This window comes from Saccoglossus kowalevskii, chromosome 6, assembly GCF_978046115.1.
Source record: "Saccoglossus kowalevskii chromosome 6, keSacKowa6.1, whole genome shotgun sequence".
In the NCBI taxonomy this organism is placed as follows: Eukaryota; Metazoa; Hemichordata; class Enteropneusta; family Harrimaniidae; genus Saccoglossus; species Saccoglossus kowalevskii.
Window position 1 is genome coordinate 2,649,846 of NC_140646.1, and position 19,533 is coordinate 2,669,378.

The 19,533-nt window shown below is 37.4% G+C and overlaps 1 protein-coding gene across 1 annotated transcript in view; it reads left to right on the forward strand.

The window, feature by feature from the left end:
- LOC100373947 (NACHT domain- and WD repeat-containing protein 1-like) overlaps window positions 1–19,533 on the forward strand; it is a 92,415-nt gene that overhangs the window by 55,376 nt on the left and 17,506 nt on the right. The window contains exons 7-9 of the mRNA XM_085499949.1: window positions 10,557–10,763; window positions 11,246–12,997; window positions 13,892–14,076. Of these exons, the coding sequence (XP_085356075.1) occupies window positions 10,557–10,763; window positions 11,246–12,997; window positions 13,892–14,076 (2,144 nt within the window). The remainder of the gene's footprint in view (window positions 1–10,556; window positions 10,764–11,245; window positions 12,998–13,891; window positions 14,077–19,533) is intronic.

The window sequence follows — 19,533 nt, forward strand, 5'->3', positions numbered from 1 at the left end:
ATGTGTACCTACGTCAATATATGATGCAATGTGTACCTACGTCAGTATGTGGTGCAATGTGCATGTACCTACGTCAATATATGATGCAATGTGTACCTACGTCAATATATGATGCAATGTGTACCTACGTCAATATATGATGTAATGTGTACCTACGTCAATATATGATGCAATGTGTACCTACGTCAATATATGGTGAAATGTGTACCTACGTCAATATATTATGCAATGTGTACCTACGTCAATATATGATGCAATGTGTACCTACGTCAATATATGGTGCAATGTGTACCTATGTCGATATATGATGTAATGTGTACCTACGTCAATATGTGGTGCAATGTGTACTTACGTCAATATATTATGCAATGTGTACCTACGTCAATATATGATGCAATGTGTACTTACGTCAATATATGGTGCAATGTGTACCTACATCAATATATGATGCAATGTGTACCTACGTCAATATATGATGCAATGTGTACCTACGTCAATATATGATGCAATGTGTACCTACGTCAGTATGTGGTGCAATGTGTACCTACGTCAATATATGATGCAATGTGTACCTATGTCTATATGTGATGCAATGTGTACCTACGTCAGTATGTGGTGCAATGTGCATGTACCTACGTCAATATATGATGCAATGTGTACCTATGTCTATATATGATGCAATGTGTACCTACGTCAGTATGTGGTGCAATGTGTACCTACGTCAATATATGATGCAATGTGTACCTATGTCTATATGTGATGCAATGTGTACCTACGTCAGTATGTGGTGCAATGTGCATGTACCTACGTCAATATATGATGCAATGTGTACCTACGTCAATATATGATGCAATGTGTACCTACGTCAATATATGATGCAATGTGTACCTACGTCAATATATGATGCAATGTGTACCTACGTCAATATATGGTGCAATGTGTACCTACGTCAATATATGGTGCAATGTGTACCTACGTCCATATATTATGCAATGTGTACCTACGTCCATATATTATGCAATGTGTACCTATGTCCATATGTGGTGCAATGTGTACCTATGTCCATATATTATGCAATGTGTACCTTTGTCAATATATTATGCAATGTGTACCTACGTCAATATATGGTGCAATGTGTACCAACGTCAATATATGATGCAATGTGTACCTACGTCAATATATGATGCAATGTGTACCTACGTCAATATATGATGCAATGTGTACCTACGTCAATATATGATGCAATGTGTACCTACGTCAGTATGTGGTGCAATGTGTACCTACGTCAATATATGATGCAATGTGTACCTACGTCAGTATGTGGTGCAATGTGCATGTACCTACGTCAATATATGATGCAATGTGTACCTACGTCAATATATGATGCAATGTGTACCTACGTCAATATATGATGCAATGTGCACCTACGTCAATATATTATGCAATGTGTACCTATGTCAATATATGATGCAATGTGTACCTACGTCGATATATGATGTAATGTGTACCTACGTCGATATGTGGTGCAATGTGTACTTACGTCAATATATTATGCAATGTGTACCTACGTCACTATATGATGCAATGTGTACTTACGTCAATATATGGTGCAATGTGTACCTACATCAATATATGATGCAATGTGTACCTACGTCAATATATGATGCAATGTGTACCTACGTCAATATATGATGCAATGTGTACCTACGTCAGTATGTGGTGCAATGTTTACCTATGTCAATATATGATGCAATGTGTACCTATGTCTATATGTGATGCAATGTGTACCTACGTCAGTATGTGGTGCAATGTGCATGTACCTACGTCAATATATGATGCAATGTGTACCTACGTCAATATATGATGCAATGTGTACCTACGTCAATATGTGATGCAATGTGTACCTACGTCAATATATGGTGCAATGTGTACTTACGTCAATATGTCGTGCAATGTGTACCTACGTCAATATATGGTGCAATGTGTACCTACGTCAATATATTATGCAATGTGTACCTACGTCAATATATGATGCAATGTGTACCTACGTCAATATATGGTGCAATGTGTACCTACGTCAATATGTGGTGCAATGTGTACCTACGTCAATATATGATGCAATGTGTACCTACGTCTATATATGATGCAATGTGTACCTACGTCAATATATGATGCAATGTGTACCTACGTCAATATATGATGCAATGTGTACCTACGTCAATATATGATGCAATGTGTACCTACGTCAATATATGATGCAATGTGTACCTACGTCAATATAGAATAGAATAGAATAGAATAATGCTTTATTAATACCGTAAAGAAAGAGTTAACATTTCCTTTTAGGTTTTCAGATTAATAAAGTAAATAATAAAAGTACATGAAATATAAAAATTGATTTAAAAAGAATTCAACATTAGTGAACGACAAGAAAACTACAGACAAATATTAATAATATAAGAAATATTAAAATACTGTGATATGTAAGTATCACTGTATGTAGCATAGAATATGTAAAAAATATAGAAGAACATGACAAAATAAAAGAATTAGTCTTGTTTAGATTTAACTAAATATTTGCAGAGAGTGATAAGATGCTTTGTATTTGGTGACTGTAGTACAAGTTTAAATTGTTCTTTTTTGTTTAAGTTTTGGTAATCACTGTTAATTTCTTTAAGGATATTATATATGTCATCTCTGTGTTCTGTGTACAGTTTACATTCTAGTAAATGATGTAATTCATCTACTTCATAATTCATATATGATGCAATGTGTACCTATGTCAATATATGATGCAATGTGTACCTATGTCAATATATGATGTAATGTGTACTTACGTTGATATGTGGTGCAATGTGTACTTACGTCCATATGTGGTGCAATGTGTACCTACGTCAATATATGATGCAATGTGTACTTACGTCAATATATGGTGCAATGTGTACCTACGTCAATATATGATGCAATGTGTACCTACGTCAATATATGATGCAATGTGTACCTACGTCAATATATGATGCAATGTGTACCTACGTCAATATATGATGCAATGTGTACCTACGTCAATATATGATGCAATGTGTACCTACGTCAGTATGTGGTGCAATGTGCATGTACCTACGTCAATATATGATGCAATGTGTACCTACGTCAATATATGATGCAATGTGTACCTACGTCAATATATGATGCAATGTGTACCTACGTCAATATATGATGCAATGTGTACCTACGTCAATATATGATGCAATGTGTACCTACGTCAATATATGATGCAATGTGTACCTACGTCAATATATGATGCAATGTGTACCTATGTCCATATATGATGCAATGTGTACCTACGTCAATATATGATGCAATGTGTACCTACGTCAATATATGATGCAATGTGTACCTACGTCAATATATAATGCAATGTGTACCTACGTCAATATATGATGCAATGTGTACCTATGTCAGTATGTGGTGCAATGTGCATGTACCTACGTCAATATATGATGCAATGTGTACCTACGTCAATATATGATGCAATGTGTACCTTCGTCAATATATGATGCAATGTGTACCTACGTCAATATATGATGCAATGTGTACCTACGTCAATATGTGGTGCAATGTGTACCTACGTCAATATATGATGCAATGTGTACCTATGTCTATATATGATGCAATGTGTACCTACGTCAATATATGATGCAATGTGTACCTATGTCCATATATGATGCAATGTGTACCTACGTCAGTATGTGGTGCAATGTGTACCTACGTCAGTATGTGGTGCAATGTGTACCTACGTCAATATATGATGCAATGTGTACCTACGTCTATATATGATGCAATGTGTACCTACGTCAGTATGTGGTGCAATGTGTACCTACGTCAATATATGATGCAATGTGTACCTACGTCAGTACTTACGTCAATATGTGGTGCAATGTGTACCTATGTCAATATATGATGCAATGTGTACCTAGGTCAATATATGGTGCAATGTGTACCTACGTCAATATATGATGCAATGTGTACCTACGTCTATATATGATGCAATGTGTACCTACGTCAGTACTTACGTCAATATATGGTGCAATGTGTACCTACGTCAATATATGATGCAATGTGTACCTACGTCAATATATGATGCAATGTGTACCTACGTTAATATGTGGTGCAATGTGTACCTATGTCAATATATGATGCAATGTGTACCTACGTCAATATATTATGCAATGTGTACCTACGTCAATATATGATGCAATGTGTACCTACGTCAATATATGATGCAATGTGTGCCTACGTCAATATATGATGCAATGTGTACCTACGTCAATATATGATGCAATGTGTACCTACGTCAATATATGATGCAATGTGTACCTACGTCAATATATGATGCAATGTGTACCTACGTCAATATATGATGCAATGTGTACCTATGTCCATATATGATGCAATGTGTACCTACGTCAATATATGATGCAATGTGTACCTACGTCAATATATGATGCAATGTGTACCTACGTCAATATATAATGCAATGTGTACCTACGTCAATATATGATGCAATGTGTACCTATGTCAGTATGTGGTGCAATGTGCATGTACCTACGTCAATATATGATGCAATGTGTATCTACGTCAATATATGATGCAATGTGTACCTTCGTCAATATATGATGCAATGTGTACCTACGTCAATATATGATGCAATGTGTACCTACGTCAATATATGATGCAATGTGTACCTACGTCAATATGTGGTGCAATGTGTACCTACGTCAATATATGATGCAATGTGTACCTATGTCTATATATGATGCAATGTGTACCTACGTCAATATATGATGCAATGTGTACCTATGTCCATATATGATGCAATGTGTACCTACGTCAATATATGATGCAATGTGTACCTACGTTTATATATGATGTAATGTGTACCTACGTCAGTATGTGGTGCAATGTGTACCTACGTCAATATATGATGCAATGTGTACCTACGTCAGTACTTACGTCAATATGTGGTGCAATGTGTACCTATGTCAATATATGATGCAATGTGTACCTAGGTCAATATATGGTGCAATGTGTACCTACGTCAATATATGATGCAATGTGTACCTACGTCTATATATGATGCAATGTGTACCTACGTCAGTACTTACGTCAATATGTGGTGCAATGTGTACCTATGTCAATATATTATGCAATGTGTACCTACGTCAATATATGATGCAATGTGTACCTACGTCAATATATGATGCAATGTGTACCTACGTCAATATATGATGGAATGTGTACCTATGTCAATATATGATGCAATGTGTACCTATGTCAATATGTGGTGCAATGTGTACCTACGTCAATATATGGTGCAATGTGTACCTATGTCCATATATGATGCAATGTGTACCTACGTCAATATATGATGCAATGTGTACTTACGTCAATATATTATGCAATGTGTACCTATGTCAATATATGGTGCAATGTGTACCTACGTCAATATATGGTGCAATGTGTACCTACGTCAATATATGATGCAATGTGTACCTACGTCAATATATGATGCAATGTGTACCTACGTCAATATATGATGCAATGTGTACCTACGTCAATATATGATGCAATGTGTACCTACGTCAGTATGTGGTGCAATGTGTACCTACATCAATATATGTTGCAATGTGTACCTACGTCTATATATGATGCAATGTGTACCTACGTCAGTACTTACGTCAATATGTGGTGCAATGTGTACCTATGTCAATATATGATGCAATGTGTACCTACATCAATATATGGTGCAATGTGTACCTACGTCAATATATGGTGCAATGTGTACCTACGTCAATATATGATGCAATGTGTACCTACGTCAATATATGGTGCAATGTGTACCTACGTCAATATATGGTGCAATGTGTACCTACGTCAATATATGATGCAATGTGTACCTACGTCAATATATGATGCAATGTGTACCTACGTCTATATATGATGCAATGTGTACCTACGTCAATATATGATGCAATGTGTACCTACGTCAATATATGATGCAATGTGTACCTACGTCAATATATGATGCAATGTGTACCTACGTCAATATAGAATAGAATAGAATAGAATAATGCTTTATTAATACCGTAAAGAAAGAGTTAACATTTCCTTTTAGGTTTTCAGATTAATAAAGTAAATAATAAAAGTACATGAAATATAAAAATTGATTTAAAAAGAATTCAACATTAGTGAACGACAAGAAAACTACAGACAAATATTAATAATATAAGAAATATTAAAATACTGTGATATGTAAGTATCACTGTATGTAGCATAGAATATGTAAAAAATATAGAAGAACATGACAAAATAAAAGAATTAGTCTTGTTTAGATTTAACTAAATATTTGCAGAGAGTGATAAGATGCTTTGTATTTGGTGACTGTAGTACAAGTTTAAATTGTTCTTTTTTGTTTAAGTTTTGGTAATCACTGTTAATTTCTTTAAGGATATTATATATGTCATCTCTGTGTTCTGTGTACAGTTTACATTCTAGTAAATGATGTAATTCATCTACTTCATAATTCATATATGATGCAATGTGTACCTACGTCAATATATGATGCAATGTGTACCTACGTCAATATATGATGCAATGTGTACCTACGTCAATATATGATGCAATGTGTACCTACGTCAATATATGATGCAATGTGTACCTACGTCAATATATGATGCAATGTGTACCTATGTCCATATATGATGCAATGTGTACCTACGTCAATATATGATGCAATGTGTACTTACGTCAATATATGATGCAATGTGTACCTACGTCAATATATAATGCAATGTGTACCTACGTCAATATATGATGCAATGTGTACCTATGTCAGTATGTGGTGCAATGTGCATGTACCTACGTCAATATATGATGCAATGTGTACCTACGTCAATATATGATGCAATGTGTACCTTCGTCAATATATGATGCAATGTGTACCTACGTCAATATATGATGCAATGTGTACCTACGTCAATATATGATGCAATGTGTACCTACGTCAATATGTGGTGCAATGTGTACCTACGTCAATATATGATGCAATGTGTACCTATGTCTATATATGATGCAATGTGTACCTACGTCAATATGTGGTGCAATGTGTACCTACGTCAATATATGATGCAATGTGTACCTACGTCAATATATGATGCAATGTGTGCCTACGTCAATATATGATGCAATGTGTACCTACGTCAATATATGATGCAATGTGTACCTACGTCAATATATGATGCAATGTGTACCTACGTCAATATATGATGCAATGTGTACCTACGTCAATATATGATGCAATGTGTACCTATGTCCATATATGATGCAATGTGTACCTACGTCAATATATGATGCAATGTGTACCTACGTCAATATATGATGCAATGTGTACCTACGTCAATATATAATGCAATGTGTACCTACGTCAATATATGATGCAATGTGTACCTATGTCAGTATGTGGTGCAATGTGCATGTACCTACGTCAATATATGATGCAATGTGTATCTACGTCAATATATGATGCAATGTGTACCTTCGTCAATATATGATGCAATGTGTACCTACGTCAATATATGATGCAATGTGTACCTACGTCAATATATGATGCAATGTGTACCTACGTCAATATGTGGTGCAATGTGTACCTACGTCAATATATGATGCAATGTGTACCTATGTCTATATATGATGCAATGTGTACCTACGTCAATATATGATGCAATGTGTACCTATGTCCATATATGATGCAATGTGTACCTACGTCAATATATGATGCAATGTGTACCTACGTCTATATATGATGTAATGTGTACCTACGTCAGTATGTGGTGCAATGTGTACCTACGTCAATATATGATGCAATGTGTACCTACGTCAGTACTTACGTCAATATGTGGTGCAATGTGTACCTATGTCAATATATGATGCAATGTGTACCTAGGTCAATATATGGTGCAATGTGTACCTACGTCAATATATGATGCAATGTGTACCTACGTCTATATATGATGCAATGTGTACCTACGTCAGTACTTACGTCAATATGTGGTGCAATGTGTACCTATGTCAATATATGATGCAATGTGTACCTAGGTCAATATATGGTGCAATGTGTACCTACGTCAATATATGATGCAATGTGTACCTACGTCAATATATGATGCAATGTGTACCTACGTCAATATATGATGGAATGTGTACCTATGTCAATATATGATGCAATGTGTACCTATGTCAATATGTGGTGCAATGTGTACCTACGTCAATATATGGTGCAATGTGTACCTATGTCCATATATGATGCAATGTGTACCTACGTCAATATATGATGCAATGTGTACTTACGTCAATATATTATGCAATGTGTACCTATGTCAATATATGGTGCAATGTGTACCTACGTCAATATATGGTGCAATGTGTACCTACGTCAATATATGATGCAATGTGTACCTACGTCAATATATGATGCAATGTGTACCTACGTCAATATATGATGCAATGTGTACCTACGTCAATATATGATGCAATGTGTACCTACGTCAGTATGTGGTGCAATGTGTACCTACATCAATATATGTTGCAATGTGTACCTACGTCTATATATGATGCAATGTGTACCTACGTCAGTACTTACGTCAATATGTGGTGCAATGTGTACCTATGTCAATATATGATGCAATGTGTACCTACATCAATATATGGTGCAATGTGTACCTACGTCAATATATGGTGCAATGTGTACCTACGTCAATATATGATGCAATGTGTACCTACGTCAATATATGGTGCAATGTGTACCTACGTCAATATATGGTGCAATGTGTACCTACGTCAATATATGATGCAATGTGTACCTACGTCAATATATGATGCAATGTGTACCTACGTCAATATATGATGCAATGTGTACCTACGTCAATATATGATGCAATATGTACCTACGTCAGTATGTGGTGCAATGTGTACCTACATCAATATATGATGCAATGTGTACCTACGTCTATATATGATGCAATGTGTACCTACGTCAGTACTTACGTCAATATGTGGTGCAATGTGTACCTATGTCAATATATGATGCAATGTGTACCTACGTCAATATATGGTGCAATGTGTACCTACGTCAATATATGGTGCAATGTGTACCTACGTCAATATATGATGCAATGTGTACCTACGTCAATATATGATGCAATGTGTACCTTCGTCAGTATGTGGTGCAATGTGTACCTACGTCAATATATGATGCAATGTGTACCTACGTCTATATATGATGCAATGTGTACCTACGTCAGTATGTGGTGCAATGTGTACCTACGTCAATATATGATGCAATGTGTACCTACGTCTATATATGATGCAATGTGTACCTACGTCAATATATGATGCAATGTGTACCTACGTCAATATATGATGCAATGTGTACCTACGTCAATATATGATGCAATGTGTACCTATGTCAATATATGATGCAATGTGTACCTACGTCAATATATGGTGCAATGTGTACCTATGTCAATATATGGTGCAATGTGTACCTACGTCAATATATGATGCAATGTGTACCTACGTCAATATGTGGTGCAATGTGTACCTATGTCAATATGTGGTGCAATGTGTACCTATGTCAATATGTGGTGCAATGTGTACCTATGTCCATATATGATGCAATGTGTACCTACGTCAATATATGATGCAATGTGTACTTACGTCAATATATTATGCAATGTGTACCTACGTCAATATATGATGCAATGTGTACCTACGTCAATATATGGTGCACTGTGTACCTACGTCAATATATGGTGCACTGTGTACCTACGTCAATATATGGTGCAATGTGTACCTATGTCAATATATGATGCAATGTGTACCTACGTCAATATATGATGCAATGTGTACCTACGTCAATATATGATGCAATGTGTACCTACGTCAATATATGATGCAATGTGTACCTACGTCAGTATGTGATGCAATGTGTACCTACGTCAGTATGTGGTGCAATGTGTACCTACGTCAATATGTGGTGCAATGTGTACCTACGTCAATATGTGGTGCAATGTGTACCTACGTCAATATATGATGCAATGTGTACCTACGTCTATATATGATGCAATGTGTACCTACGTCAGTACTTACGTCATTATGTGGTGCAATGTATACCTATGTCAATATATGATGCAATGTGTACCTACGTCAATATATGGTGCAATGTGTACCTACGTCAATATATGGTGCACTGTGTACCTACGTCAATATATGGTGCACTGTGTACCTACGTCAATATATGATGCAATGTGTACCTACGTCAATATATGCTGTGATACATGTATGTACGAGAGCATGTCACAACTTTGTCTCACTTCTCAGGGTTTTACGTCTTTCTTATTCAAAAAAATTAATGAACACCCTTCAATTAACTCATCGACAAGTTTAGCTTTTTTGTTTTCTTTCATGCCAACATGTTGAATATTTTCCTTTCTCTCTAGGGAGTTGGCAGAATTAGAAAAGAGTTGCCACTGCTTTTGAAAAAAGTGCAGGCAAAGCGCCCTCTGGTGATCATTATTGATGGTATTGATGAACTTGTGAGGGGAGACTATGATGAGTCTGATTGGATTCCACCAACCTTACCTCCCCATGTCAAAATGATATTGTCTACTTCTAGTGACAACTTTCCCGGCTTTTCCTCTCTTAAGGTACTGTGTATTTGTTCATGTGGGGAGGGGAGTATGATTAATTTTTTCGTATTTTATTTTTTTTATTCAATTTTGATAAAGATTTTTGTGCAGAAATATTTTATTAACATGTATCAAGCAGTTATATGATGTAGTTATTTTTTGAGAAATGACTATTTGACTAACCTTCCCCAAGAACTAAGAAAGTTGCCATATTTTATTTTGGATAACATAGAGGGCAGCTCCCTGTTATATTTGATTACATATTATTTATTGAGAAGTCAGCTGACATGATTTGAAGGGAACCACTTAAAGCTTATCTTCCCCCCCCCCTTTATCATTAATCTTCTAAAACCACACCTGATATAAATGCCATTTTAAAGAATTACAATTTCGATAATGTTTGCATAAATATATTTGGGTCTCAAAACATCATAACTGAATTCCAGAATACCATGTCTTTAAGGTTATCTGAAATATATTATTTTTCTTTTCTTGTGCAGTCACACCTGAACCAACCTTCATGTTTTCTAGAAGTACCAAAGATGACTTCATCCGAAGTCGGTGGATTATCACAAAATATACTGAAATCAAAAACAAGAAAGTTGTCCGATGGTCAATCTAAAGTTCTTCAGGATGCTATAAACAATTGCCCCCTACCACTGTATGTGCAGCTAGCCAGTCACATGGCATCCCGTTGGCATAGTTACAACATCAGCAATGAGACAGTGCTTAGCAACAACATCAAAGATCAAATCAACTCCTTCCTCACACTTTTAGAGAAATGTCAGGGTGTGAATGCTGTGCAGAATATGTTGAGTTATCTAACAGCATCTAAACATGGTCTTTCAGATTCAGAAATGCTTGATTTGATATCCTGTGATGAAACAGTTTTGGATGAGTATTGCACCCATCGACAATTGTCCATTCGACGAGCACCTGCAATTATATGGACCAAACTGCGAAAGGAGCTGGCTCCTTTTCTAAATGAGCATCTTGTTAATGGGCATTTGTTAAGAACTTGGTCACATAGGGTTATCCGAGATGCTGTCATGCAACGCTATCTTGCTTCAGAGTCTCAGAAAAAGAAAGTACACCAATTTTTAGCTAATTATTTCCAAGGGAAATGGGCTGGGGACAAGAAGCCATGTCCCAGAGGGAAAGGAGTTGAAGTGAGCATGGATCGTCATGTACAGCCTCAACCACTCAAGTTTGACAAAGTGTACAATACAAGGAAGCTTGAGGAGCTTCCTTTTCATGTCTTTCATAGCGGAGATAGCAAATTCATGAAAAATTATATCTGGGATATTTCCTGGGTTTGTAGTAAACTAGATGGATCTGATGTGTTTCAACTTCTTGATGACATTGCGCTAGCTAGGACAGCCGAACCTGACAATACTGACTTGGAAATGTTCCAGAAAGTTGTTCAGTTATCTGCGTATGCTCTATACTGCGATGGCAACCAAGTTTTTTCCCAGATTCACACTCGGCTCCGCAGTTACTTGGATGGAAAAGATGCCTCCCTGTATCCTAAGTTGTCCCAAATTGTGAATCAAGCTCAAAATCCACCGATAACAAATTTCCTGCCCTCTGGAGACTGCTTGGTGCAGTTAGATGAAGGTGATGATGATGAAGTGGATGAAGTCACCTTGGATACCAGAAAGGATGCAAACAAGATCCTCAATGGATTCTACCGCATCAAAGGAGACATGACTCACATGGTTTCCATAGCAACCTTGAAAGGTGAGGTGAAAGTTTGGAATATAGAGAATCAAACAACTGTGCGAACACTAACCGGGATAGATATGCCAAGAGATGTACGAATGATAGATGATCATAGATGTGTTATTCTGTGCAACAGAGCGTTAAAAATCTTCAACTTGGATACGGGCACCCTGGAAACCACTTTGAAAGGAATCATGAATCTTCAGATGCCATACTACGGTATTCAAGATCGGGATCATGTTGTTGCTTTGGCACGTAATCGAATGTATTTGAACATCATCAACGTGAGTAGTGGCGAGGTGGAATCCACCTTTAAAGTTGGGGAGGATCGATTTCTGAACAGTCTGCTTGTGAGTGAGAATGGAGAAAGATGTGTATGTGGTGACGAAACACAGAAACCAAGCCCATTGCTTGTCTGGGATTTGAATGCAAGAAAACTGCTTCATGATTTCCGGATTGCACAGCATGAGTTTAAAACCAAGATGTCTGCCATTAGTAAGGACGGGAATTATGTGGTGTCTGTAATCAAGGTAAGAAAACTGTTGGCCTGTTTGTTTTAATGGACCATATGTATTCTAATTTAGACATCAGGCATATTTGAATATAGCTGTCATAAACAGATAACATTTTACAGTCCAAAAAATGTAAAAAAAGTATTTCCACATGATAAAAAAAATACTGGGCCATTTTAATATGCTATGTGTTGTTTTTATTTTGTTGGTCACTACAAATTAGAGCAAATTACAATGAAAACATACATGCACATCAGTCTGATCATACCATTTCACATGCAAATAACCTGTTTTTGAAATGTTACTATTGTTTAATTTTACTCTGTCATGATTATGATTAAACTTAAAGTTGTCAGCAAAGTTTCATCTTGTGTGAATGTTTTTGGTCACATGCACGTACTTAATGTAAAAAGATATCTGCAATGTTTTTTTTCTTGCATGAGTTGAAGTGATACTGCATCCTTTGACATAAGTCAATTATAAACCAATCAGAATGTTGCGTGGTACAGTCAACAGTATCCGTGCATTTTAGAATATTGCCAATGAAGAATTGTTTTTTGAATGATTAAGTATCATCTTTTGGCAATAATTTGGAAACCAGTGAAAAACTAGCATGATTGTTTTTAAGACGATGAACTAGTGATTTTTGAAAAAAATGAGCATTAAAGTATTTTATCAACACTTTTACGGTTATAACAGTCTATTTTGTCAGTCACAATAAACATGGTATTCTTGAAAAGGCATCAGTTTGTTCATTATAATTCTATAATATTATATTCCAATTCTCCTGTTTCAGTGAATATTTTGGCTGAAAAATGCTATTTTAGCCTTCCTTTTGACAACCATTAGGCCAATTACATGCTGACATTAGATTTACCTAACCACTGAAGCTGTCTGTTTGTTGTTTCACAGGAAGTAGATGATCCTGCACCAAATTTTGTGATTGTCTATGACCTCATAAGTGGACAATTGTTCAAGAAATGGAAACCAGTTTCCAATACTTGTTGTGTTGATATTTCATCAGAAGGGGAATGTGTAGTGAACGGTTGTGAAGACAATACTATCCTGGTATGGAATCTCACATCTGGCGCCCTCAAGTACGTATTTGTTCTTATCTATTATCTATGTATGTTAACTATGCCAGTGTCAGTGCAGTGTAGTAATGGTCTATTATAGATCCACTCTGTGTCAGTCTCAGTACAGTGTAGTAATGGTCTATTATAGATCCACTCTGTGTCAGTGTCAGTACAGTGTAGTAATGGTCTATTATAGATCCACTCTGTGTCAGTGTCAGTACAGTGTAGTAATGGTCTATTATAGATCCATTCTGTGTCAGTGTCAGTGCAGTGTAGTAATGGTCTATTATAGATCCACTCTGTGTCAGTGTCAGTACAGTGTAGTAATGGTCTATTATAGATCCACTCTGTGTCAGTGTCAGTACAGTGTAGTAATGGTCTATTATAGATCCATTCTGTGTCAGTGTCAGTGCAGTGTAGTAATGGTCTATTATAGATCCACTCTGTGTCAGTGTCAGTACAGTGTAGTAATGGTCTATTATAGATCCACTCTGTGTCAGTGTCAGTGCAGTGTAGTAATGGTCTATTATAGATCCACTCTGTGTCAGTGTCTGTGTTAGTACAGTGTAGTAATGGTCTATTACAGAGCCACTCTGTGTCAGTGTCAGTGCAGTGTAGTAATGGTCTATTATAGATCCACTCTGTGTCAGTGTCAGTATAGTGTAGTAATGGTCTATTATAGATCCACTCTGTGTCAGTGTCAGTGCAGTGTAGTAATGGTCTATTATAGATCCACTCTGTGTCAGTGTCAGTATAGTGTAGTAATGGTCTATTATAGATCCACTCTGTGTCAGTGTCAGTGCAGTGTAGTAATGGTCTATTATAGATCCACTCTGTGTCAATGTCAGTACAGTGTAGTAATGGTCTATTATAGATCCACTCTGTGTCAGTGTCAGTGTCAGTGCAGTGTAGTAATGGTCTATTATAGATCCACTCTGTGTCAGTGTCAGTATAGTGTAGTAATGGTCTATTATAGATCCACTCTGTGTCAGTGTCAGTGCAGTGTAGTAATGGTCTATTATAGATCCACTCTGTGTCAGTGTCAGTACAGTGTAGTAATGGTCTATAGATCCATTCTGTGTCAGTGTCAGTACAGTGTAGTAATGGTCTATAGATCCATTCTGTGTCAGTGTCAGTACAGTGTAGTAATGGTCTATTATAGATCCACTCTGTGTCAGTGTCAGTACAGTGTAGTAATGGTCTATTATAGATCCACACTGTGTCAGTGTCAGTGCAGTGTAGTAATGGTCTATTATAGATCCACTCTGTGTCAGTGTCAGTACAGTGTAGTAATGGTCTATTATAGATCCACTCTGTGTCAGTGTCAGTACAGTGTAGTAATGGTCTATTATAGATCCACTCTGTGTCAGTGTCAGTACAGTGTAGTAATGGTCTATTATAGATCCACACTGTGTCAGTGTCAGTGCAGTGTAGTAATGGTCTATTATAGATCCACTCTGTGTCAGTGTCAGTACAGTGTAGTAATGGTCTATTATAGATCCACTCTGTGTCAGTGTCAGTACAGTGTAGTAATGGTCTATTATAGATCCACTCTGTGTCAGTGTCAGTGTCTGTGTTAGTACAGTGTAGTAATGGTCTATTACAGAGCCACTCTGTGTCAGTGCAGTGTAGTAATGGTCTATTATAGATCTACTCTGCGTCAGTGTCAGTACAGTGTAGTAATGGTCTATTATAGATCCACTCTGTGTCAGTGTCAGTACAGTGTAGTGTAGTAATGGTCTATTATAGATCCACTCTGTGTCAGTGTCAGTGTCTGTGTTAGTACAGTGTAGTAATGGTCTATTACAGAGCCACTCTGTGTCAGTGCAGTGTAGTAATGGTCTATTATAGATCTACTCTGCGTCAGTGTCAGTACAGTGTAGTAATGGTCTATTATAGATCCACTCTGTGTCAGTACAGTGTAGTGTAGTAATGGTCTATTATAGATCCACTCTGTGTCAGTGTCAGTACAGTGTGGTAATGGTCTATTATAGATCCACTCTGTGTCAGTGTCAGTATAGTGTAGTAATGGTCTATTATAGATCCACTCTGTGTCAGTGTCAGTGCAGTGTAGTAATGGTCTATTATAGATCCACTCTGTGTCAGTGTCAGTACAGTGTAGTAATGGTCTATTATAGATCCACTCTGTGTCAGTGTCTGTGTCTGCGTCTGTGTCTGTGTCAGTGCAGTGTAGTAATGGTCTATTATAGATCCACTCTGTGTCAGTGTCAGTGTCAGTGTCAGTGTCTGTGTCTGTGTCTGTGTCAGTGTCAGTGTCTGTGTCAGTGTCAGTGTCTGTGTCTGTGTCTGTGTCTGTGTCTGTGTCTGTGTCTGTGTCTGTGTCTGTGTCTGTGTCTGTGTCAGTGTCTGTGTCAGTGCAGTGTAGTAATGGTTTATTATAGATCCACTCTGTGCCAGTGTTAGTACAGTGTAGTAATGGTCTATTACAGAGCCACTCTGTGTCAGTGTCAGTACAGTGTAGTAATGGTCTATAGATCCACTCTGTGCCAGTGTTAGTACAGTGAAGTAATTTTCTATTACAGAGCCACTCTGTGTCAGTGCAGTGTAGTAATGGTCTATAGATGCATTCTGTGTCAGTGTCAGTACAGTGTAGTAATGGTCTATTATAGATCCACTCTGTGCCAGTGTCAGTACAGTGCAGTAATGGTCTATTATAGATCCACTCTGCGTCAGTGTCAGTACAGTGTAGTAATGGTCTATTATAGATCCACACTGTGCCAGTGTCAGTACAGTGTAGTAATGGTCTATTATAGATCCACTCTGTGTCAGTGTCAGTACAGTGTAGTAGTGGTCTATTATAGATCCACTCTGTGTCAGTGTCAGTACAGTGTAGTAATGGTCTATTATAGATCCACTCTGTGTCAGTGTCAGTGCAGTGTAGTGTAGTAATGGTCTATTATAGATCCACTCTGTGTCAGTGTCAGTACAGTGTAGTAATGGTCTATTATAGATCCACACTGTGCCAGTGTCAGTACAGTGTAGTAATGATCTATTATAGATCCACTCTGTGTCAGTGTCTGTGTCAGTACAGTGTAGTAATAGTCTATTATAGATCCACACTGTGCCAGTGTCAGTACAGTGAAGTAATAGTCTATTGTAGATCCACTCTGTGCCAGTGTCAGTACAGTGTAGTAATGGTCTATTGTAGATCCACTCTGTGTCAGTGTCAGTACAGTGTAGTAATGGTCTATTATAGATCCACTCTGTGTCAGTGTCAGTATAGTGTAGTAATGGTCTATTATAGATCCACCCTGTGTCAGTGTCTGTGTCAGTACAGTGTAGTAATAGTCTATTATAGATCCACACTGTGCCAGTGTCAGTACAGTGAAGTAATAGTCTATTGTAGATCCACTCTGTGCCAGTGTCAGTACAGTGTAGTTATGGTCTATTATAGATCCACTCTGTGCCAGTGTCAGTACAGTGTAGTAATGGTCTATTATAGATCCACTCTGTGTCAGTACAGTGTAGTAATGGTCTATTTATAGATCCACTCTGTGTCAGTGTCAGTACAGTGTAGTAATGGTTTATTATAGATCCACTCTGTGCCAGTGTTAGTACAGTGTAGTAATGGTCTATTACAGAGCCACTCTGTGTCAGTGCAATGTAGTAATGGTCTATTATAGATCCACTCTGTGTCATTGTCAGTACAGTGTAGTAATGGTCTATTACAGATCCACTCTGTGTCAGTGTCTGTGTTAGTACAGTGTAGTAATGGTCTATTACAGAGCCACTCTGTGTCAGTGCAGTGTAGTAATGGTCTATTATAGATCCACTCTGTGTCAGTGTCAGTGCAGTGTAGTAATGGTCTATTATAGATCCACTCTGGGTCAGTGTCAGTACAGTGTAGTAATGGTCTATTATAGATCCACTCTGTGCTAGTGTCAGTGTCAGTGCCAGTGTCAGTACAGTGTAGTAATGGTCTATTATAGATCCACTCTGTGCTAGTGTCAGTGCCAGTGTCAGTACAGTGTAGTAATGGTCTATTATAGATCCACTCTGTGTCAGTACAGTGTAGTAATGGTCTATTATAGATCCACTCTTGGCTTGTGTCAGTGTCAGTGCCAGTGCCAGTGTCAGTACAGTACAGTGTAGTAATGGTCTATTATAGATCCACTCTGTGTCAGTACAGTGTAGTAATGGTCTATTATAGATCCACTCTGTGCTAGTGTCAGTGTCAGTGCCAGTGTCAGTACAGTGTAGTAATGGTCTATTATAGATCCACTCTTTGCTTGTGTCAGTGTCAGTGCCAGTGTCAGTACAGTACAGTGTAGTAATGGTCTATTATAGATCCACTCTGTGTCAGTACAGTGTAGTAATGGTCTATTATAGATCCACTCTGTGCCAGTGTTAGTACAGTGTAGTAATGGTCTATTACAGAGCCACTCTGTGTCAGTGTCAGTACAATGTAGTAATGGTCTATTATAGATCCACTCTGTGTCTGTGTCAGTACAGTGTAGTAATGGTCTATTATAGATCCACTCTGTGTCAGTGTCAGTACAGTGTAGTAATGGTCTATTATAGATCCACTCTGTGTCAGTGTCAGTACATTGTAGTAATGGTCTATTATAGATCCACTCTGTGTCAGTGTCAGTACAGTGTAGTAATGGTCTATTATAGATCCACACTGTGTCAGTGTCAGTGCAGTGTAGTAATGGTCTATTATAGATCCACTCTGTGTCAGTGTCAGTACAGTGTAGTAATGGTCTATTATAGATCCACTCTGTGTCAGTGTCAGTACAGTGTAGTAATGGTCTATTATAGATCCACTCTGTGTCAGTGTCAGTACAGTGTAGTAATGGTCTATTATAGATCCACACTGTGTCAGTGTCAGTGCAGTGTAGTAATGGTCTATTATAGATCCACTCTGTGTCAGTGTCAGTACAGTGTAGTAATGGTCTATTATAGATCCACTCTGTGTCAGTGTCAGTACAGTGTAGTAATGGTCTATTATAGATCCACTCTGTGTCAGTGTCAGTGTCTGTGTTAGTACAGTGTAGTAATGGTCTATTACAGAGCCACTCTGTGTCAGTGCAGTGTAGTAATGGTCTATTATAGATCTACTCTGCGTCAGTGTCAGTACAGTGTAGTAATGGTCTATTATAGATCCACTCTGTGTCAGTGTCAGTACAGTGTAGTGTAGTAATGGTCTATTATAGATCCACTCTGTGTCAGTGTCAGTGTCTGTGTTAGTACAGTGTAGTAATGGTCTATTACAGAGCCACTCTGTGTCAGTGCAGTGTAGTAATGGTCTATTATAGATCTACTCTGCGTCAGTGTCAGTACAGTGTAGTAATGGTCTATTATAGATCCACTCTGTGTCAGTACAGTGTAGTGTAGTAATGGTCTATTATAGATCCACTCTGTGTCAGTGTCAGTACAGTGTGGTAATGGTCTATTATAGATCCACTCTGTGTCAGTGTCAGTATAGTGTAGTAATGGTCTATTATAGATCCACTC